Below are 21,170 nucleotides of genomic sequence, written 5' to 3'. Positions count from 1 at the left end.
CTGTTCCCTCCGTTCCAGGGCTTCAGACCTCTGTCTGGTGCGGCTCTGTCCTTTGTCCCCTTTGCCAAACCCTCTTCAAGGGAGGACTGGGTCAGCCGAGTTGCCCCTCCCGACAGGGTGGACGGAGAAGGGGGTGCTGATTAAAATACACTCCCCCTGAGGAGGGGAAGGGGGAGTGTGAGACTTCCCTTCCATGTTCAAGTGAAAATAAATCATGTACCCCGCAGCCCTTTCCCCTTGGCTTTCTTCTGGCTTGGGCAAAGGGCATCACAGGTGAAAGTGAAGTCATTCAGTATCACCTCCTGTCTTCTCTCTCCTTCCCCATTCTCTATCCCACTCCCACTCCCAAGCTTCGGAGCGCGGGGCTGGGACACGCACTGAGTGTTGCACTTTTATTTGGGTAGGGAGGCTTGTCGAATGATCCAGGAGGCCTAGAGCTGGAGCCTAGTCCAGCTGGTACACCACCACCTCCCCTTTCAGCTCCCAAAGGAGATGCCCAGACACAGACTTGATGATGATTATATTTTTTCCAATGCCAGTGCTGCTCAGCCCTCAGCATAACCTCAGTTTTCATGAAATAAACAGTGACTATATAAAATTCCACCTTTCTGAAGCTGAAATCTGAGCTCAGGTGAAAGTTTCTTCTTTCCCAAGAAGCCGAGCCTGTGTTCCATCGAGAAAGTCAAGGTCCTCCAAGTGAGGGGAGCCGCGCCTGGGCCCTGCCTTCAAGCCCCAGCCACGCCAGCTCACAGCGCGAGTCTCAACTCCCAGAAGCCAAGGTCTTAAGACCGCGGGTGGCCCAGACTGCCGTAGAGGTCAGGCCTGCGGTGCTCGAACACGGGCAGGTGCTGGCGCAACTCCCGCACGTAACGCAGGTCGATTCGGGCGAGGCAGAGGCCTGGGCCTTCAGGACAGCGGGCCACCACGGTTCCCCAGGGATCCACCACCATGCTGTGGCCATAGCTGGCTCTCTTCTCGTGGTGGCGCCCACACTGTGCTGCAGCCACTACGTAGCACTGGGTTTCAATGGCCCGGGCCCGCAGCAACACCTGGGGACGGGGAAACGTGCGCTCGCTTATAGCGTCTAGTGGGAAGCTGAGAGGTGATGAACGCTACAGGCCAGTCTACTCACTGTGACCATTCTGATAATTGCCTGGGGATGATTTACTATGTTAATTATTCTTTAGCATAATGAGAGGCAACAATCTAGGGAATGAATTTTCCCACTAGGTGGAGAGGGAAAGAAAATCCTTCAGCTAGTAGGGCCAAGGGAGGAGAATGAAGTTAAAAGAAGGCCTGTATGTTTGTGTGTGTGTTTTTAAAGATTGGTTTATTTGAGACAGAGAGAGAGCACAAGTGGGAGGGGCGGAGGGAGAGAGAATCCCAAGCAGTCTCCGTGCTGAGCACAGAGCCCAACGAAGGGCTCGATTCCACAACCCCCAGATGATGGCCTGAGCCGAAACCAAGACTCGGATGTTCAACCGACTGAGCCACCCAGGCACCCTGAAGGCCTTTATGTTTCGAACAGGGGTCCTCTTACCTCCCAGTGGGCTGGGCCTGTAACAGATCCAAAAGCTGAAGGGTAGGTAAGTATTTCTGCTCCAGCCTGAGCCAATGCCAGAGAGAGTTCAGGAAACCGCATATCATAGCAGATAGCTAGACCAATCTGGAATGAAAAACAGCCTAACACCCCTGTCCTGTTTGTCATAGCATCTAGTCACACCCACCACCTACTCCACTCCTTAGGGCTTTCCATCCTCTATTACTTCGAGTATATCTATTCTCCCTCTTGTTTCTCTTCCCCACCTCATCCTTTCACAACTCACACCTTGCCTACTGGAGTGCTGACCGGAGACTCAAGACTGGGCCCAGGAATGGTAGAGTTGCTCTCACACATAGGCCCCTGTCCTGGAATCTCCACGTCACACAGATGGGTCTTCCTGTAAGTGGCCACTACTGACCCTGGAGGAAGAGAGAGAAGGAAGACTCAGTGCTGGTGCTCTAGAAGCCCAACTTAGTTCCTGTGGTCCCAGGGAGCTAGCTTATAAGCTAGGATCAGAAGCACAAACACCCCGAAAACTCCTGACCAAGGAAACGGAGTTGAAAACCAATTCTGGAAAACGTTAGTTTCGGTAGAAGAGCCTGGAAAGAGTCGGCTAAAAAGTTATGAAGTCTCACCCTTGTTGTCCAGAAGCACATGACAATTGTAGATTTTCTGAGTCTGCTCCCAGTCTTGGCCTCGCTCATGGAAACCACCCAAGGACAGCCAGAGTCCACATTCCCTGGGGGAAGGAAGGCAGAGGGGAGGAGACAACACTGACAGCTCTTCTCAACGTTCTACCCTCCTATCTGCCAATTTGGGGACACTGCCCAACAAAGAAACTACCTTTCCCTCCCCCTTTCCCCGATACCTGGCAAGCTGGGTATATTCTCCCAAAAGGTTCCCACCCAGTGGTTCAGACAGGCGGAGTGTCTCTGCGGGGTCCCTTGCGATGAAGTCAAATGCCTCAGGCAGGAAAGCGAGGCAAGCACCCAGTCTGGCAGCCTCTCGAACAAGCTCGGCGCATGTTTTAAAGTTCTCCTGCTTGTCTGGTGTTGATGTTACCTGGCACACAGCCACCAGCGGCAGTTCCCAGGAAGAAGAAGAGATGGCCATGGCTCTGGGCCTGTGGATGGCACAGGCAGGACTCAGATTTCCCAGCATGGGGAAATGGAAGTTTAATGATAAGGGTCTCAAATGGGGAGGCAGGAGGGCTGCATGGCCCTTTGATTTCTCCTCCTGAGGGCACCCACTGATGAAATGTTCTGTGGATGGTTGGCACCCCAGTGTTTCCCACCATCTATTCATTTAACAAACATTTCTTGAGCATCTATTAAGTGCCAGGCACTGAGGTCAGAGCGAAACACGTTACCTGGGCTGTGCACAAAGTACTGAGAGTCGAGGTATCTGGAGTCCAGGACACAAAAGAAAGGACAGGAGCTGGTGAGGAGGCCTGACGGTGAAGCCCAGCCTGAGGAAGGTGAGAAATCAGGACACCAACCGCTCTCTCAAGCAGTATATTTCTAGGATTCTCTGACTTCTCTCTTCATACTGTTTGGCTGAATCAGGGCCCTCCCAGTAAAACACCCTAAGTCTTCAAAACACTCTTTAGTGTAAGTAATTATGGGCTACAGGAAGAGATCATAAAGTGGGAAGATGGAGGAAAGGGCTTTGCTCGGCACCTGAACACCTCCACCTCCAGGGATCGCATACTAAACTTGAAGCCCTTTTCCCCAGCGGGACGTATCCGCGGTTCAGAAGTCACCTCCAAGAAACTTCCTTGCTTTTTTTTCCCAGCCTCTCTTCTTGACTGTGCACCCGCTCAGCTTTACTGCTCAAAGCACATTTCCCCCCTTACCCCAGAATCTCGGAGGGGAAGTTCACCTTCCCTCGTTCCCCACCACCCCGTGGAGGGCAGAGGGCACTGGCACCCACGCAGATCCCAACCCGCGTCCCTCCTCTCCGGTTAACCCGTCCTTTCCACCTCTCCCAGGGACAGTGTCTCTGTTGCACAAGTTAAAGCACCGCAGGTGGAATTCACCGCGGCGGGCGGGAGAGGTAGTAGGTCCTACATGAAGATACAGCCCAAACCATCCGCAGGATCCGAACCGAAGGGAGAAGAACGGCCTGGAAGCAGAAGCCCCGGAGCGAGAGGGCGGCAACTCGCAGGCCGGATGTGACGCACGGCGGGGCGGAGCTGCGCACGCCGGAAGCCCAGCAGGCGGCGAAGATGGCGGAGAGCAGCGGTCGTGCCGTCAAGAGCAGCGGTAGCGGCGCGGGGAAAGGGGCGGTGTCGGCAGAGCAGGTGAGGAGCGGAGAACCCGGGGGAGGGCAACGGGGCCGAGGCCAGAATCGATGCGAGCGGAGGGGGGAGCCTGTGGCTGGTGCAGGCCTCACTCCGGTCTCACCTTTGCGAGGCCGCCCAGGGAGGGGAGGGTCCTTGGAGAAGCTGGCCGAGCCCCGGGGGAGAGAGCCGGAGACTTGGTAGGTGAAAGCCACGCCTCCCTTGGGGTGTTGGGTGAGCCAGCAGGAGGCCAGAGCCCCGACGTGCAGCGTGTGGGAGGATGCGCGGTCGTGAGGGGAGATAGGTCGTCGCTTTCCCCACTTCTCCGCACCCTCAAACAGCATAGGCTGGGCCGGGCAGCTCGCAACGAATCCCAGGGGATTAGTCAACGGGCTGGTTGTGTGGTCTGTTACGTGACCCTGAAACGACGTTGACAGTCGCCCTCACTCTGCAGAGCCACGTGACTCACATACTTGAAGAGCCTAGTGTTCCATACTATTTCGACTCGCAAGTCCTATTAGATTGGATTTCTTTGGCGGCCAGAAACCCTTTCTAACCCGAGTTTGCATTTCCCCCAGTGTCTAGCATCGGGAAACGTTTGATTAATAACTCGGAAAGCCTTCTGTGGCGTGGGAGCCATAGTTGGCTAATGATGGGGCTAGTGTTTAATAGAGGTGGGAAGAAATCTACATAATAGAAAGGAAAACATAAACAGCAGCTCTTTTAATTGCAGGTTCACTTATCAGTTATTTCTTGAACAGTTACTACAGGCAAAGGTGTCTGCATAAAGATTCTTCAAAGAGCTCATAGTAAAATAAGACCTACAAAATGCTAACATGACGCAAAGGATGAGAGCCCTAATAGGTATAAAGTGCTGTGGGATTTTGCGGAGCGGGGGAAAGGGTACTTTCTGTCCCCAGGTGGGGGCGGGGGGCGGTTGTGGTGGAAGGGAAGGGAGAAGGAACCTAATATTTTCTGAGGCTCTACCATGTGCTAAGGCCCTCTGCTTGGTACAGGAAAACGGATACATGAAATGACCTTGTTTTCAAGATCGCTCACAGACTCCTTTGAGAAAAGACAAACCAAACAGTAAAGATGTACAACATTCCACATAGGCCCCTCTTTATGGTAGCTAGAAGAGGGACCCTCTAACTAAGCAGGAGGTTATGGGATTTGAGGAGTGGGTGGGAAAGGGGAGCTGTGGTATAGTGGGGGTGGCTAAGAGCGTACGAAGTGCACTGGCGTTTGGCAGATCTGTGCTTGAATCACGTTTCTACTATTTATTATGTGTAGATGACCTCCTGTGAGTTACTTCTCTCACCTTGCCCTCCTGTAAAAATATAATGGTGCATACCTCATCACTCTTTTGATTATTAGAGAAGAAATGCATGCAAAGGGTTTTTGCACAGTGACTGGAATATAGTATGTTTGTTGTTTTTTCTCGAAGTCATAATCCTTCAATTCAGTTCTAAAGGATGAGAGAAATTAGTCAAGCAAGAAGGAAATGGAGAATTTCCTAGGTAGAGGGACTCATATGCTTAAAAGCACTGAGGCATGAACCTGCCTGGCATGTAGACTTAAAGTATGGGATGGAATGCAAGCCTTCAATGTGAAGAAAAAGGGATAGGAATCTAGGATGTTTCTCAGATTTCTGTCTTTGATGGATGCTGGTGTCATAGGGAATATAGGAAGATAGGAAATGTCGGGGGCGGGGAGCTGGGGAATAAGTTTATTTGGGGGTTTTGAGTTTGGGTTTCTTGTAGGGTGTTCAGGTAGAGACATTTTTAATAGTCGGTTTGACTTATAAATCTTGAGTTACAGAAATCTGAGTCAGAGATACAGATTAGAGAATTATAAGCTTATGGATGGTAGACAAAGTCATGGTTATGGGCAAAATCATCTAGGGTTTGTATGGAAAGTGAAAAAAGAAGCAGAACAAGGGTGGAACCAATATCTAAGGGGTTATGGAGAAAGAGAAGAAGCCCTCAAAAGAAACTGAGCAGTTGTGATAATTGAGTTCTGAGGCTGTTCTTGCTTAACAATATGTGGCCTTTGTGTTCCAGAGAGAACACTGGGTAAAAAATATTAGATTTATTGGGGTGCCTGGCTGGCTCAGTAGGTAGAACATGTGGTTCTTGATCTTAGAGTGGTGAGTTCAAGACCCGTGTTGGGCCTAGAGATTACTTTAAAAAATTAAAAAATATATATATATGATTTATCACTCCTACAAATGTGAGCTACATATGTCCCTTATATACAAGATGGAAGGAAGTAACACATTGTACTAGGTACTCGTTTTTTCCTCTGTTATTTAATTATTGCTATTTGGAGCAGGTTATATTGTTCTCCCTTTATAGGTAAGGATATTTGCGTTTCAGAGACTTTAGTTAACTTACCCAAAGTCAGTAACTGGAAGAGCAGGGCTTTCAATTGAGTGGGTGATTTGAGAATCAGACAGACATATTTTTCCATGTATACATGATCATATTAAAGATATTTGAACTGAGGGGCGCCTGGGTGGCTCAGTTGGTTAAGCGACTGCCTTCGGCTTAGGTCATGATCCTGGAATCCCGGGATGGAGTCCCACATCGGGCTCCCTGCTTGGCAGGGAGTCTGCTTCTCCCTCGGACCCTCCCCATTCTCATGTGCTCTCTCTCATTCTCTTTCTCTCAAATAAATAAATAAAAAATCTTAAAAAAAAAAAAGATATTTGAACTGAGCCTGAAGGAATGGATAGATTGGAACAGTGGTAATGGAAATAGAATATAGGGAATAGGATAAGAAGAGGAGAGCTAGACTAGGAAAGCACAGGCTGACATGAAGTGCAGTGACTGGTTAGTTTAGCTAAATCATGAGGTATAAGAAAGATGTGGTGCTTAAAGCAAGCTGAGTCTTTGCATGGCAAAGAATTTGGAACTTTTTTTTTTTAATTTTATTATGTTACTCACCATACATGACATCATTAGTTTTTGATGCAGTGTTCCATGATTCATTGTTTGCATATAGCACCCAGTGCTCCATTCAATACGTGCCCTCTTTAATACCCATCACCGGGCTAACCCATCCGCCCACCCCCCTCCCCTCTAAAACCCTCAGTTTGTTTCTCAGAGTCCATAGTCTCTCATGGTTCTTCTCCCCCTCCGATTTCCCCCCCCCCTTCATTTTTCCCTTCCTACTATCTCTTTTTTTTTAACATATAATGTATTATTTGTTTCAGAGGTACAGGTCTGTGATTCATCAGTCTTACACAATTCACAGTGCTCACCATAGCACATACCCTCTCCAATGTCTATGAATTTGGAACTTTTTAATGTAAGCAGTGAGGGAGTCACAGAAGGATGTATGGTATGCTGTTGTTATTTTTCTTTTACATAAAACAAGACATGTTCATTGTGGAAATGTAGAAAACACAGGAAAAAGTACAAAATAAAAAATAAATTGCCCATGATCCTAGTATCCAAAGATAACTACTGTTACCATTTTGGAATATATCCTTTGATAATACTCCAAAGGAGGTTTCTCCCCCTCCTTTATGTTTTTGTATGTTGTATAGATGGAAAGGGAGGACATGTCTTCTTTACGTATTTATATACTTTATTAGTATTATACAATGTATACTTTCGTAATCTGTCTTTTGTTTTTTAAAGGTTTTATTTATTGGAGAAAGAGGTGAGCGAGAGAGTGAGAGAGCGTGAGCAGGGGGGAAGGGCAGAGGGAGAAGCAGGTTCCTTGCTGAGCAGGGAGCCTAATGCAGGGCTCGATCCCAGGACCCTGGGATCGTGACCTGAGCCAAGGGCAGACAGTTAACCGACAGCCATCCATGTGCCCCTGTAGTCTGTGTTTTAAGTCTAATATATCATGAACATTTTTCTATGTCATCCAAGTGTTAGGAAAATTAAATTACCAGCAGTGTATAGGATGAATTTGGAGAGCCCAAAAATAGGGAGATAATTTAGAAGTCTACAGGAGTAGTTCGGACTCCATGGGTAATGAAGGCTCGGACTAGGGTGATGTCAGAGAGCTTAAGAAAAATTGCTGAAGTAGGTGCAGTAAATTTGGCAGTTGTTGGGATAAGGGTGTGTTCAAAGATGAAACCAGGGTTTCCTACCTGGAGGGCTAGAGTGGTGTCATTAGCAGAAATAGGGGAGACAGGGGTGCCTGGGTGGCTAAATCGGTTAAGCCTCTGCCTTCGGCTCAGGCTGTGATCCCCAGGGTCCTAGGATCAAGTCCCGCATTGGGCTCTCTGCTCCACAGGGAGCCTGCTTCTCCCTCTGCCCTGGCTCTCTCTCTGTCTCTGTCTCTCTTAAATGAATAAATAAAATCTTTCCAAAAAAAAAAAGAAAGAAAGAAAGAAATGGAGACAAGAAAAGGAACAGTTTCAAACAGGGTAAAAGATGATCAATTCCACTTCAGATGATCTGAATTTAAGGTATCCGTAGGACATTTAAGTGGAAATGTTCTATACTAATAGCTCTTTATTGACAACCTGTTATATACTGGATATTGTCCTAAGTCCTTGATGTAACTAATTGATCTTCACAATATCCTAGGAGACAGTTATTATCTTTATGTTATTGGTGAAGAAAAGGTTCAAAAAAGAGATAACTTGCTCATGGTTAGACTGTGGAGTCATTTCTGACCGACTTCAGAGCTCCTTCCTCTAACTTGGAAGTATGGGTCTAGAATTTCTGAGAAGGCCTGGGTTTGCAGGCAGTAGAATAAAGGCAATTGTTGAAGCCATAGAAGTAGCTAAGATACGAATTGAAATAGTCTAGGTAATAAAGGGAGAAGTACTATGAAAAGAATCTTAGATCCTGTCTCCACTGTGGGGGTGAGAGGAAGAACTTCAGGAAGAGGAAAGAAGTGTTAAGAGAGGTAGGAGAACCAATGAACCAAAGAGTCCTGGAAGCTAAAAGAGAGAAGAGAACCTTCCTTGTATTGGGCACTGGATGTATTCCCTCAGTTTAGTTCTCATTGTTACCCTGAGGCTGTGGTACTCAGCCTGCTGTGATTTCACCCCAGGAGAAATTTGGCAATGCCTGGAGACATTTTTGGTTGTCACAAGTAGGAGCTGCTACTGGCTTTTAGTGGGTAGAAGCAGAGAGGTTGCTAAATCTCCTACCATGCACAGGACAGCCCCCTATAAAAAAGTATTTTCCTGCCCAGAATATCAGTGCTGATGTTTAGAAACCCTTCCGCATGGTATATGAATTCCATTTTATAAATGAGGAGACCAAGAGAAAAGTTAAGTAACTCGGTCATTATAGCAAGTAAAGAGCAATACTAGGACATGAACCCATGTCAGACTCAGAAGTTTGGGCTCTTTCCACCCTACCATGTTGCTACTTAAAGGAAGAGAGTTTGAAGAAGCAGAGTGAAAATTGAGAAAAAATTGTTGAATTCGGTAGGAGGCCATTCATGATTTTTGAGAGGGTAGTTTAATAAGTAATAATAATTTAATAACTAGTATAGATAGAAGGGAATTTAAAGTGGGTTGGGAGTGAATGGGAGGTGGGGAAGTAGAAGCAGTGAGTACAGACTAGTCCTAAAATAGAAGATGAAGAGAAGGGCTGAGAACTGTTATTTGTTGGAGTAGTAAGGTCAATGACGTTTTCTTTTGTCTTTCTTTTTTTAAAAAAGATTTTATTTATTTATTAGAGAGAGAGCGTTAACACACACAAGCAGGGAGGAGGGGCAGAGGGAGAGGGAGCAGGGAGCCTGATGACGTGGGGCTTGATCCCAGGATCCCGAGATCATGACCTGAGCCGAAGGGAGACTCTTAACTGACTGAGCCATTCAGGTGCCCCTGGTCAATGACATTTTCTTGATAGTTGAGTATGTTTGTCAGGAAAGGGGGCACTAAACTGAAAAGAAGATACTTAGTGAGTGACACCCCAGAAAATGCTTTTCCAGATGCATCTAGTCATAATTCTTGACCTATTGTTCTATTTTTCACTGAACCCAGTAAGAGTAAACATCATGTAGGTAAGAAGACCAAAGGGCATTTCAGAGGTAAAGGTAATGATTATAGATTTTTCCTGAAGTTATCAACACTATGTGGTATTGATTAAATAAACAACAACAACAACAAAAAAAAAGGAAGGAAGGAAAAGGGAAAATAAATCATCGGAAATAGTTTGACTTTTTTTTTTTTGAAGATTTTATTTATTTATTTGAGAGAGCATGAGCAGGGGGAGCAGCAAAGGGAGAGGGAAAAGCAGACTCCCCACTGAGCACAGAGCCTGATGGGTCCTGAGGATCATGACCTGAGCCGAGGTCAGCCACTTAACCAACTGAGTCATCGGGTGCCCCTGACTTTTTTTTTTTTTAAGACTTTCTTTTTTAAATAATCTCTACACCCAACGTGGGACTGGAACTCACAACCCTGAGATCAAGAGTTGCACGTTTTTCTGACTGAGCCAGCCAGGGGCCGCCCCCTAGTTTGACCTTAATGAGAGGTGATACGTGACAAGCCAGTAATAATACATCAGTAGAAACTGGATTCTTAGAGTTCAACAAACCTGGGTAGAAGTACTGGTTCACTGTGTTATTTTCACACACACACACGCACACCCACCAGCCTTGCTCTACTGATCTATAAAGTGAAGTACATGTCTTAAAATGTGTTTTTATTTTAGAATTAAATGAGATAAAGAGTAGCAGAGTGCTTGGCATATAGTAGTGTTCTTTTACTTATAAACTGTGGGAGGAAGGTGTTTTACTGTAGGACTGTGGAAAAAATAGGTATTTAAAAAGAGATTGCATTTGCATATTTAAAATTTCAAAGAAGGTAACAATAAAGATTAGAAGGCAGGCTGCATGGTTGAAAATTAGGAATGCAGTAAAATTGGAATAATTTTCTATCAAAATTTAAGGAGGGTGCCTGGGTGGCTCAATTGGTTAAGCATCTGCCTTCAGCTCAGGTCATGATCCTGGGGTCCTGGGATCGAGTCCCGCATCAGGCTCCCTGCTCAGCTGGGAGTCTGCTTCTCTCTCTCTCCGTTTACCGCCCCCCCTCCACTTTTGCTGTCTCTCGCTCTCTCTCAAATAAATAAAATCTTTAAAAGAAATTTAAGGAACTGGTATGCTTCATTTTATTTTTAATTTTTTTTAAAGATTTTATTTATTTATTTAACAGAGAGAGAGAGTGAGAGGGCACAAGTGGGGTTAGAGGGAGAAGCAGGCTCCCTGCAGAGCAGGGAGGCCGATGGAGGGCTCGATGCAGGACTTGAGCTCAGGCCCCTGGGATCGTGACCTCAGCCGAAGGCAGACGCTTAACCGACTGAGCCCCCCAGGTGCCCCGATATGCTTTATTTTATCTTATTTTTTTTTTGAAAGAGAGAGAGAGAGTGCCACATACACTTGAGTGAGGGGAAGGGGCAGAGGGATAGGGAGAGAGAATCCTAAGCAGGTTCCACACTCAGCTCAGAGCCTGACGTGGGGCTCCATCTTATGACCCTGAGATCATGACCTGAGCCAAAATCAAGAGTCAGACACTTAACTGACTGAATCACCCAGACATGATGCACATTTATATGTGAGCACATAGAAGGGGTTAACATATGGAATGTGTTAACTGATTTTATTTTGGTAATCATTTCACAATATGTACATATATCAAGTAATAATGTTGTATACCTTAAACTTACACAATGTCACATGTCATTATATCTCAGTAAAGCTGGGGCGGGGGGAGGGAAGAAAACCATGTCCTGTGTAAAATTGTTTGTATGTGCCAATTATGAGAATGTAAAGAGCTCTGTATGGTTACCAGGATTGCAGTTACTTTTGAATAGAATAAACAGCTGGTATTTTAATTTAATTGGACTCTTTTTCAGGAGGGATGTTTACATGTAAGATGATGATTTTAGTAGGGCTGAGAGAATCAACACTGACCTGGCCGTCCTTGCTTATACCAGACAATTTTAGGAGAACAGGGAACGAGGGAAAGAGAAGGAAATTTAATTCTAGCCATAAGCGAGAAGACCATTAGAAAAGTTGTCTTTTAACAGGAAGAATGTGGAATAGATCACAGCCTTTCTGTCTTCATTATGTGGCAGACCCCAGAGATGGCAGGTTAATATCAGTTTATTTTACATCTAATTTCCAGTTAGGTTACAGTTAGCTGCTAAGAGATGTAATTTTCTTTAAGTACACCAGTGGCTGAAATTTTCCATAATTAACTGTGGGTAACTCATACATTTAAATAGATTTATTCTAGTTTGACATTTGATTACAAGTTCATAAACTGGACCAGGAAGAAATAGGGGTTGTTTATTAACAAGAATGTTTGAAGAAAAATTGGAATTAAAAAAAAAAAATCTCTTTTTTGCCTTTAGTTCTGTTAAATTGGTGGTTGAAAAGTAGATTCTTACTAATTACTAAGGAAAATAAGTTCAGGCCTCAGAAATTTTAGACTCTTAAGCTGATTTCATTGGTGTATTTAACAACATACATCTAGAAGAGTGGGTCATTTGGGTGCTAGGAGAGCATCTAGAATCTGGTTTAGTTATTGAATTTTCTTAGGTGAAATTATTTTTGTTTTTTTTTTTAAAGATTTTTTATTTATTTGACAGAGACACAGCGAGAGAGGGAACACAAGCAGGGGGAGTGGGAGAGGGAGAAGCAGGCTTCCCCCCGAGCAGGGAGCCCGATGTGGGGCTCGATCCCAGGACCCTGGGATCATGACCTGAGCCGAAGGCAGACGCCCAACGACTGAGCCACCCAGGCGCCCCTTAGGTGAAATTATTTTGATCTGTAACACTGACAGTGGAGAAAAAGCTAACTATAAATGGAATAGTTTGGTATACGTAGTGGAGGCGAAGGAAGAACAGCTTATAGACGAGTTAGATTTTCAAGGCATCTGTTGGAACGAGTGGACGGAGTGGACGGAGATGGATGGGTGGGGGCCTGGAGAAGGCAGCACGCTGCTCAAGTGGCAGGGTCCTAGCCAGACCTGTTCCTTGGCTTTTTGGGCAGTAGAGGGATGTAGGGGTGGCACAGGTCGGCTGTTAGGATCTTACTCGCTGGGGGCACCTGGGTGGCTCAGTCGTTATGCGTCTGCCTTTGGCTCAGGTCATAATCCCAGGGTCTTGGGATCGAGTCCCGTATCAGGCTCCCTGCTCCGCGGGAAGCCTGCTTCTCCCTCTCCCACTCCCCCTACTTGTGTTCCTGCTCTTGCTGTCTTTTTCTCTCTGTCAAATAAATAAATAAAATCTTAAAAAAAAAAGAAAGGATCTTACTAGCTTTCGATGAGCCTTGCAGAGAGAGCTAGAGATAAAAGATCCTAGTAAGGTTGAGGTGGTTGTTCATTAGTGGCAGTGAGACTGGACATTATGTGAATGGGAGTGAGAGCTTCAGCAGTAGTTGGAGTGGGTGGGCTCACTGCTCTCCGCTGAACAGGAGGGGCCGGAGGGGAGGCCGTGTGGGTTTGGAGAGAAGGCCAAGGTAGTAGTTAATGTACTCTCCTGCTTACAGAGTCCTTTCATACTAACTGGTTCACAGGATACAACAGCTCAATAGAGTAGGTTCCCTGTGTGTTTCACACGTGAGGGAACTAAGGCTCAAAGAGAGTAACCCTGTGGTTCTCAGTTCTGGCTGCACTAATAGAATTATGTGGGAGAGCTTTTAAAAATACTGAGGCCTGGGGCATCTGGGTGGCTCAGGGTTAAGTGTCCCACTTGTCTCACTCTTGATTCCGGCTCAGGTCATGATCTCAGGGTCATGAGATCGAGCCCCAGGCTCTGGGCTCAGTGCGAGTCTGCTTGGGATTCTCTCTCTCCCTCTGCTTCTCCCCCACGTGCATGCACGTTCTCTCTCTCTCTCTCTCTCTAAAAATAAACAAAAAGAAAGAAAGAAATACTGCTGCCTGGGCCTCACCCAGTGATTGTGTAATTGTTCTGAGATGCCACTGTTCATGCTACCCTGGGGATTCTGATGTGCAGCTAGGGTTGAGAACCATAAGGTTAAATGTCCGAGGCCATAGAGCCAGTATGTGGCGGAGACAAAACCTGAAAACCCGGTCTTTTGTCCCCGGGCCCCAGGTTTTCCTTTTTTTTTTTTTTTTTCTCCTACCCCACCCACCCCCACAATTTTCTGTCCTCATTACCTTTTCTACCTTTCATCTGATGTTTCTCTCCACACACAGTCCTCAGCCCTGTACTGCAAGTCACGGGGCTGGTGACAGTAGTACCCAGTCTGGTTTTCACGAAGTTTTAACTCCCTGCTCCGTTTCTGGGGAACAAGGAGCTGGTAGTAATCATTCCTCTGGGCCTTTACATATGTTACTTCTTACGCATCTCTTGCACCCCACCCTCCCCCAGTTTCTCATCCTTCAGGCTTCAGCGAAGGCAGTGTGTCTCCGCAAGCCTATGTTAGGGTTTCTAGGCTACAGAAACAGACTCTGGCCAACTTTTTTTTTGTTTCTTTTTAAGTAGTGTTTTGGAAGGAGAGTGGGTCGTTCAGAGAATTGAACACAATGAAAAGAAAGATTCAAGAACTGGGTCACACCAAGTTCAAAAACTAGGGCAGCTTTGGGGATTTCAGGAAGAGGGACCGAGGATCATCTGTGCAGGACAGCTAGTTGTCTTGGCTCCCACTGTCTTCTGGACCTCTTTGTCTTTCCCCCCAAATCAGTTCCTGTACAGAGACTCTGGTATAGAACAGGTCGCTGCCCCCGTGGTCAGGGAGCATGGGTCCTGTGAATAGTAGCCCCACAAGCAGCCTACTGAGCTCAGGAAGGGCAGTTTCCCTGTGGGAGGAATGCTGGGCAGACCCAAACGAGAGTTACCCACTACAAAGCCTTTGCGGACAGCTCTCTCCCTGCAAGTCTGAGCATCGCTCCCCCCCCCCCCCCCCCCCGCATAGTACACGTGCCTGTCCCTCCCCACGCGGAAGCCGCAAGAGGGCCGGGCACAGTTCTCACACGCCGTAGGCTCTCCGTAAGTGTTGCGCGAGTGGAAGTCCTGACAGACTAAAGGTAGAAATCACAAACTTGGGTTCCGCTCCTTTTCCAAGGTAGGTGTCCAGAGCTTGCCCTCCTGTGTTGTTTCTGGAGCCTCTGCCATGTCCACTGTCTCCTCTCTCACTTAAGTCTTTCTCGTCTTCTAAGGTGATTGCTGGCTTCAACCGCCTTCGGCAGGAACAGCGGGGTCTGGCGTCCAAAGCAGCTGAGCTGGAAATGGAGCTGAACGAGCACAGGTGAGGAGGTTGGGGAGCAGCAAACGGAAGGGGAGTTGGCCGGGCCATTTTGGGAGGGCCGGGTGCAGTCGGTGGGGCCGAACTCTCAGCTGCGCCTTGTCCTCCTGCCGCAGCCTCGTGATTGACACGCTGAAGGAGGTGGATGAGGCCCGCAAGTGCTACCGCATGGTTGGAGGTGTGCTGGTGGAGCGGACGGTCAAAGAGGTGCTGCCTGCCCTGGAGAACAACAAGGAGCAGGTGAGCAGGGATCCCCGAGAAGCTCTGGGCAGCTGAGGCGTGGGAGGGGGGCCAGGGTGTAGGCCGGTGGGTAGGAACCCATGTTGAAGACAGCATAAAAAGCCTGTTAGGCTATGCTTTTTATGCTGTTAAGTCTAGACTCAGACAGGAGTAGTTGTGGGCTGCCAGCCTTTTTCCCTGCGCTCTGTGACCTGGCCGATCTGGGGGAGAGAGGGTAGGGAGAGCCGTGTTTCTCACAGTGTAGTCCATGGATACCTGCATCCAGGTCACCTGGAGGACTGACTTAAAATGCCGCTTCCCGGACCCATTGATTCAGAACAGTTGGAGGTGGGGCCTGTGAAGTGGCTTTTTTTTTTTTTAAGTAATCTCGGCATCCGGCGTGGGGCTTGAACCCACAACCCTGAGATTAAGAGTTGCATGCTCTACCGACTGAGCCAGCCAGGCGCCCCGTGGAGTAGCATGTCAAAAACAAACAGCCCAAGTGGTTCTTACGTACATTAAAGTTTATAAATCATTGTGTTTGAGAAAGGCATACTTTTAGTGGCTGGGCTCTCCTGTCAATACTTGGTGAGGCTAGAGGTATCATCCCTCCATCACATCCCGAGCCATAGTCCGCACCAGGCAGGGGAAGGGAGTCCTGAAAGCCTCATGTAATCCCTGTCACTTGCCCTCTAGATACAGAAGATCATTGAGACACTCACACAGCAGCTTCAGGCAAAGGGAAGAGAATTAAATGAATTCCGGGAAAAGCACAACATTCGTCTCATGGGGGAAGATGAGAAACCAGCAGCCAAGGAGAACTCAGAAGGGGCTGGGGCCAAGTCCAGCTCAGCCGGAGTGTTGGTCTCCTAGGGACCAAGGCCTTTGCATTTTTTTCTACCCTGACTCCCACTTCTTCTAATTTCTCTTTATTGTTATTATTATTATTTTCTCTGCTATTGTAATATTTTTTTGTTAATTAAATGTTTTGGTCAGAATGCTTAGCTCTAGCCTGAAGCTTTCTCCCAGTATTAGGGGTGGGATCTGCATGAGGCATGGAAAGCCTATGACTTGTGGGGTTTGGTTCCAGCAGGCTAATGGCTCACGATATCAGAGGAGGTCCCATATTTTATCCTTTCCCTTGCAAATAAAGATGTGGCTACTTGTTGACTACCCTCCCCCCGAAAAGATTCACAGACAAAGTTGACTCTCAGATCGAAATTTAATAAGCGTTTGAAATGAGGCAGATAGCTCTGGTGGTAATGGTTTATGAGTTTGCGACAAACCAGAGGCCGTGTCCTGGCACTACTCTAGATAAATAGGTCCAGGATGCAAACCTGTGGACTAGGTGTCCTGCCATCCTCACCAAAACCCCCAACCAGGTAGAGCTGATCATTCCAAAGGCAGGTCCGATGGCCCACGCGTTTCAGCCCATGGTCTGCACAGGGGAAGTGGAACCACGTGGAAGGGGACTTGCCTGTTGGGTCAGAAAGTGCTCAGTGAGGCAGCAGAATCTGGGCACCGTGGGGCTTCTGCTCCTCACGAGACCAAAGGTTTGCCCGCCTTTTTTCTCCTCACTTGATTTGTGGCCCTCTTCACAGTTGAATATTCTGTGTATTCCTTTAACTTGTCAATTTTTGCTCCTCCCTACCCATCACTCCGTCCTCTCTCTGCGCCTGCAGGTTCTTCCGTGTCCCCACCTTCTCCCCACCTTCTCCCCTCCTCAACCAAGCCAGCCCTCACGGGTATCATAGATGTAGAGGTCATTGCAGATGGTGTCTCTGGCTCTGGTCAGAGTTTCTCCACCAAACAGCACAGCGAAGGGCCCCACCACAGAACATGAGTGATGCCGAAGTCCCCGAGGCCCCTGCTGGGACCCCTGCCCAGTGCTCACAAGCCTGGCAAGCTGTTCCATCAAATGGGGGGCAGCAGGTGGTTCCTCCTTCCGGAAGAAAGAAGGGGTTGGCTGGGGGGATTTGAGCCTCACCATTTTAGCTCCCTTCCACCCTGAGCAAGATGTGAGTAGATAATACCTTAATCTTCCCCGGACTCCAATGCCCAGCTACTTCTGGTTCAGGCGAGTTGCAACCCCCAAAGAGCAGCAGCTGGTGAGCTGGGTGGGGCCTGGGAGTCCGGAGCAGGGCGGCACAGTGACCCGAGCGGGAGGCTGTGTGGCAGCCCTCCTCCTTATAGCTGTGGGGATGCAGAAGTTCGGCCCGAAAACAGAAGGGCTGTACTGCCTGGGCCCCAGCGCCTTTCTTTCGCGGCAAGCCCAGAAAGGAGGCCGGACGGTGCAGTGGGCGGAGGAGAGGAGGGTGATACCGGCAGAGAGCGCGCTCCGCTCTGTCGTCAGGGTGGATGCAGGGGAAGGGGGTCAGGATGTGGACAGGGTGCCCGCGGTTCTGCCGAGCCGTCGCTCTTCTAGAGCACGGATGAAGGGAGGGTGAGACGTTTGGGGCAGGGGGTGCCATACCAGTAGGTGCGGGCGCCGGGGTCCAGCCTCAGCGTGTAGATGCTCCCATAGCGACGCTGAGTACGGGTCCCGCCCTCCCGGCCTGCCACCCGCAGCTCTCGGTCGGAGATGCGGGTGCAGGTGTGGCCGCTGAGGCCGGCGGGGGGGCGGCTGCCGGGGGCCGCGCTCCACGCCTCCCACACTCCGCGCTCCGTGTCCAGCGCGGCCACCGTGGCCAGGCGGCGCGCCCCGTCCCAGCCGCCCACCACGCAGAGCCAGCGTCCGCCCACGGGCACCGCGTCGTGGTGGCTGCGCCGCGGGCCGCCCCGAGCGCCCATCTGCACCGCCCGGCCCGCGGCCGGGTCGAAGACCACGGTGTCGCCGCTCGGCTCTGTCGCCCCTCCGGCCGGGAGGCCCCCCACCAGGTAGAAGCGGCCCCGCAGCTCAGTGCAGGAGTGGAAGGCCCGCGCCAGGAGCGCGTCCCGAGCCACCGGCCGCCAGGTCCAGCCCGCGCCCCCCGGGGGCCCCGCCAGCGCCATGGCACCCCCCACCCCCCTACCCCGGGAGCCACCCGGGTCCCTGCCTCCCGCTGCCGTCGCCCAGCAACCGCCGCTGCACCGGAAGCGCGACCGCTGCAAAGTGAAGGTCGCAAAGCACCAGTTACCGTGGAGACAGGAGACCTGCGTAGCTGCGGAACGGATGGTGCTGTCACCGTGGCGACGGCAGCTGGGCGGGGTCCAGAACAATCCTGGAAGCCGGGGGGCAGCCAGGGCCCCGGAAGGACCCCTGTTATCAAAGCTGCGAGCTGGTTTGAGGTACAGGCGTGGCTCTGCAGGGGCAGGGGGGACACCCGTTTCCAAATCCACCTGCCCTCCCCAGGGATGAGTCAGAGGGGGAGGCCGGGAACGGGGCCTGGGAGTCAGGAGACCTGGGTTCTGGTCCCAGCCGTGCCCCTGACTCTCAGGGTGAGTCTCTGTAGGCCTCCTCAGCTTTCTCATTTATAAACTGTGCTGTGTCTTTCAGAAGACGTTCCCTGCTAGAGCCTTGAAGGTCCTGGTGGATCGGCTGGGAGCGTCCTTTCTGCTCTGGCCACTAGAGGGTGTTAGAGCCTGCCTCTCAGGGCACGTCGTCAGAGAGAGGGGAAGGGGGGGAGAGAGAGAGAGAGAGAGAGAGAGAGAGAGAGTGTGTGTGCGCGCGCGCGCAGTTGGGTTGGGGGGAGGCGAGGGAAAAATGCTTAAGCCTTGGAGAACTTTTCACTGAGTCCTGGGAAAGATAATTCCTTATTTCAGCTTGCCTCTTAGGCTGATACAACGCAAGGAAACTGAGGGACGGTGGCATCTGGAACTGGAGATGAAGGGCAGGGAGTTTCTCCTGATAAGATCCAGGGCAGAAGCTGCCCAGCCTTAGAAGCTGGATGGGGGTGTAGTGGGGGAGGAGGGAGAAAAACAGACTCCCGCCCCTCCCTGGTATCTCCCTTTTATTCAAGCCAAGTCCCCGAGCCTCTTCCCAACTCTGTCCCTCCAGGACCCAGTGAAGAATGAAGAGGCCCAGATCCAAGCTGACTAATTTTGGCTACAGGAGGAAATGCAGACAGATTTCTACTTTGCAGAAACAGAGTGTGGGACAGAAAAAGGCTGTGTGTCCCCAGTGCCAGGCTGCAAATGGGAGTGATGGCTGCTACTTTTGCCTTTGGTTTCTACCCATCAGCTCATTCCCCATCATGCCCCAGGAATGGAGGCATAGAGAATGACCAGGGCTGCAGTGGGGATGGATGTGTAATACGGGGGTCTGATGGCGTAGGCCCCCTGACCTGAACTTTTGGTCCTCAGAGAAAACAGCATGGAGAGAGTACGGGCAGGAAGGCACCGAGAGACCAGAGGGTCACAAGACCTGTTTCCCACTTGTTCCTGAAGCCGAGATCCAGTAAGAGCTTTGAAAGTCTCTGCCCACTCATTTCCAGATTTCCCAGGGTCTACGAGGTCTAACAGAGAGGATCCTCAGTTTTCCCAGATCATGGAAACAAAATCTCTAAAAAATCACCAACTTTTTTTTTTAAGATTTATTTATTTATTTCAGAGAGAGCACGAGTGGGAGGAGGGGCAGAGGGGGAGGGAGAGAGAGAATCTGAAGCTGACTCCTCACTGAGTGCAGAGCCTGACACGGGCCTCCATCTCATGACCTTCTGATCATGACCTGAGCCCAAGCCAAGAGTCAGACACTTAACCAACTGAGCCACCCAGGTGCTCCCCATATCACCAACTTCTAATGTCCCTGACTGAAATCCAAAAGCCAGCCTTCTCCCCAAGACTTCTCTGACTGGCCAGGCTCCTAACAGCTGGACTCAAGATCTATCATACTCCCAGGATTTAGGCAAGGAGTTGTCTTGGGGGGTGGCCCTTGGTGGCCTATATGTGCATGTTGCCAGACTCATTTTCTTTCTTTTTTTTCCCCCAGAGCTTTTATTTTTTTAAAGTAACCTCTACACCCAACGTGGGGCTCAAACCCACAACCCCAAGATCAAGAGTCACATGTTCTGCTGACTGAGCCAGCCAGGTGCCCTGGGGTAGACTCATTTTCTGCCTCTTCTGGGTAGAACAGGGAACTCCCCACCCCAGGGGCCTTTCCAGCTTTTCTCTCACAGCTCAGTATTCCTTCTCTCAGCTTCCACTCTGACTCTGCGTCCTCGCTGGTTTGCATTTCACTTGGATGTAGAACCTGAACCTCACATACTCCTTGGCCATCCCCCCTCCAGTCCCATTTAGTAGCTGGAGGTGTTTCCATTACATAGACCCAGGGGAGGAGCTGCTCAGGACTCCTACCTCCTCTGGTTAGTCGGAATCAAGCCCGAATCTTGGAAAAGGCAGAAAAGAATCCAGGGGAGAGAGGAAGGTGGGGGGCGGGGGGGAGAACAAGACAAAAAAGGAAAGAAAAGCCAGTCTGCCTTTGTATGACATATACTTTATACCCCAGAGCAGCATCTAAAGTGGTTTGTGATGGCCCTGTCAGTGTTCCAGAAACTAAGGGGCATTAAGATAGAGTGAAGGGTAGCCCTGAAAGGGGACTGTGTGAGAATAGGAGAAGAGTAGCCAGAAGGGCTCCTCCTTTTCTGGCCCTGCTTTCACCTGCCAATAATATCCAGGGACAACCTCTGTGCAGGAGGGGGGCTGGGGGCCAGATCATCCTGAAAGTCTCCCAGTCCTGACAGGGCCCTCTGGTGGCCATTTCTGGTGAGCAAGGGTGCCTAGAGCCCAGCTTCCCAGTCTCAGATGTCTGTCCCAGCCCCAGACGGCTATCTGCTCGTCTCAATCCTTCACAGAACTCTTACTCTGTTTTCTCCTTCCCTTAACTTCACTCTGACCCCGGAGCCACCCCTGGTTCTCAGCTCTGTTCAGGGCACAACAGCTGGAGACGTTCTCCAGACTTCCTCCATTCCTTCTGCCTGTGTCCCCCGGGCTGTCCCACCCTCTCTGGCTCCTCTG

At 49.5% G+C, this 21,170-nt stretch overlaps 3 protein-coding genes across 10 annotated transcripts; 1 reads left to right on the top strand and 2 right to left on the bottom strand.

The window, feature by feature from the left end:
- Nucleotides 1-502: 502 nt before the first annotated feature.
- NIT1 (nitrilase 1) lies at nucleotides 503-3,776 on the bottom strand. 8 transcript variants are annotated; one of them, XM_064593798.1, is made up of 7 exons: nucleotides 3,650-3,776; nucleotides 2,913-2,947; nucleotides 2,412-2,666; nucleotides 2,179-2,282; nucleotides 1,829-1,962; nucleotides 1,541-1,666; nucleotides 503-1,049 (listed from the first exon to the last, which is right to left on the bottom strand). In XM_064593798.1, the coding sequence occupies exons 3-7, from the start codon at nucleotides 2,654-2,656 to the stop codon at nucleotides 783-785; spliced, it is 876 nt and encodes a 291-aa protein (XP_064449868.1). In that variant the 5' UTR covers nucleotides 2,657-2,666; nucleotides 2,913-2,947; nucleotides 3,650-3,776; the 3' UTR covers nucleotides 503-782. The 8 variants fall into 8 exon arrangements, with proteins under 8 accessions (XP_064449868.1, XP_045727360.1, XP_045727366.1 ...); XM_045871404.3 differs by having other exon boundaries at nucleotides 2,913-3,011; nucleotides 3,613-3,713; XM_045871410.3 differs by having other exon boundaries at nucleotides 3,613-3,702.
- On the top strand, nucleotides 3,718-16,237 carry PFDN2 (prefoldin subunit 2). Its single transcript, XM_064593804.1, has 4 exons — nucleotides 3,718-3,845; nucleotides 14,935-15,023; nucleotides 15,137-15,260; nucleotides 15,936-16,237. The coding sequence occupies exons 1-4, from the start codon at nucleotides 3,771-3,773 to the stop codon at nucleotides 16,110-16,112; spliced, it is 465 nt and encodes a 154-aa protein (XP_064449874.1). The 5' UTR covers nucleotides 3,718-3,770; the 3' UTR covers nucleotides 16,113-16,237.
- Nucleotides 16,238-16,379: 142 nt separating this feature from the next.
- Nucleotides 16,380-18,263, bottom strand: KLHDC9 (kelch domain containing 9). Its single transcript, XM_054507895.2, has 4 exons — nucleotides 17,713-18,263; nucleotides 17,273-17,432; nucleotides 16,983-17,181; nucleotides 16,380-16,716 (listed from the first exon to the last, which is right to left on the bottom strand). The coding sequence occupies exons 1-4, from the start codon at nucleotides 18,228-18,230 to the stop codon at nucleotides 16,550-16,552; spliced, it is 1,044 nt and encodes a 347-aa protein (XP_054363870.1). The 5' UTR covers nucleotides 18,231-18,263; the 3' UTR covers nucleotides 16,380-16,549.
- Nucleotides 18,264-21,170: the final 2,907 nt, after the last annotated feature.

The sequence above is a fragment of the Mirounga angustirostris genome, unplaced genomic scaffold, assembly GCF_029215605.1.
Source record: "Mirounga angustirostris isolate CCGP_5_RB_7025 unplaced genomic scaffold, mMirAng1.0.hap1 SCAF_6, whole genome shotgun sequence".
Lineage (NCBI taxonomy): Eukaryota > Metazoa > Chordata > Mammalia > Carnivora > Phocidae > Mirounga > Mirounga angustirostris.
The sequence above is the reverse complement of the archived record's forward strand: the minus strand, read 5'-3'. Positions and strand labels throughout refer to the sequence as shown.

Coding starts and splice junctions, on each gene's coding strand:
- NIT1 (XM_045871403.3), bottom strand. CDS start 3,634: ATGGTTTGGGCTGTATCTTCATGTAGGACCTACTACCTCTCCCGCCCG. Junction 2,283..2,411: donor GAATATACCCAGCTTGCCAG/GTATCGGGGAAA, acceptor TCCTTCCCCCAG/GGAATGTGGACTCTGGCTGT. Junction 1,667..1,828: donor TCAGCACTCCAGTAGGCAAG/GTGTGAGTTGTG, acceptor TTTTCATTCCAG/ATTGGTCTAGCTATCTGCTA.
- PFDN2 (XM_064593804.1), top strand. CDS start 3,771: ATGGCGGAGAGCAGCGGTCGTGCCGTCAAGAGCAGCGGTAGCGGCGCG. Junction 3,846..14,934: donor GGGCGGTGTCGGCAGAGCAG/GTGAGGAGCGGA, acceptor TCGTCTTCTAAG/GTGATTGCTGGCTTCAACCG. Junction 15,261..15,935: donor TGGAGAACAACAAGGAGCAG/GTGAGCAGGGAT, acceptor CTTGCCCTCTAG/ATACAGAAGATCATTGAGAC.
- KLHDC9 (XM_054507895.2), bottom strand. CDS start 18,230: ATGGCGCTGGCGGGGCCCCCGGGGGGCGCGGGCTGGACCTGGCGGCCG. Junction 17,433..17,712: donor CCCGGCGCCCGCACCTACTG/GTATGGCACCCC, acceptor GCATCCCCACAG/CTATAAGGAGGAGGGCTGCC. Junction 17,182..17,272: donor GGAGTCCGGGGAAGATTAAG/GTATTATCTACT, acceptor TTCTTCCGGAAG/GAGGAACCACCTGCTGCCCC.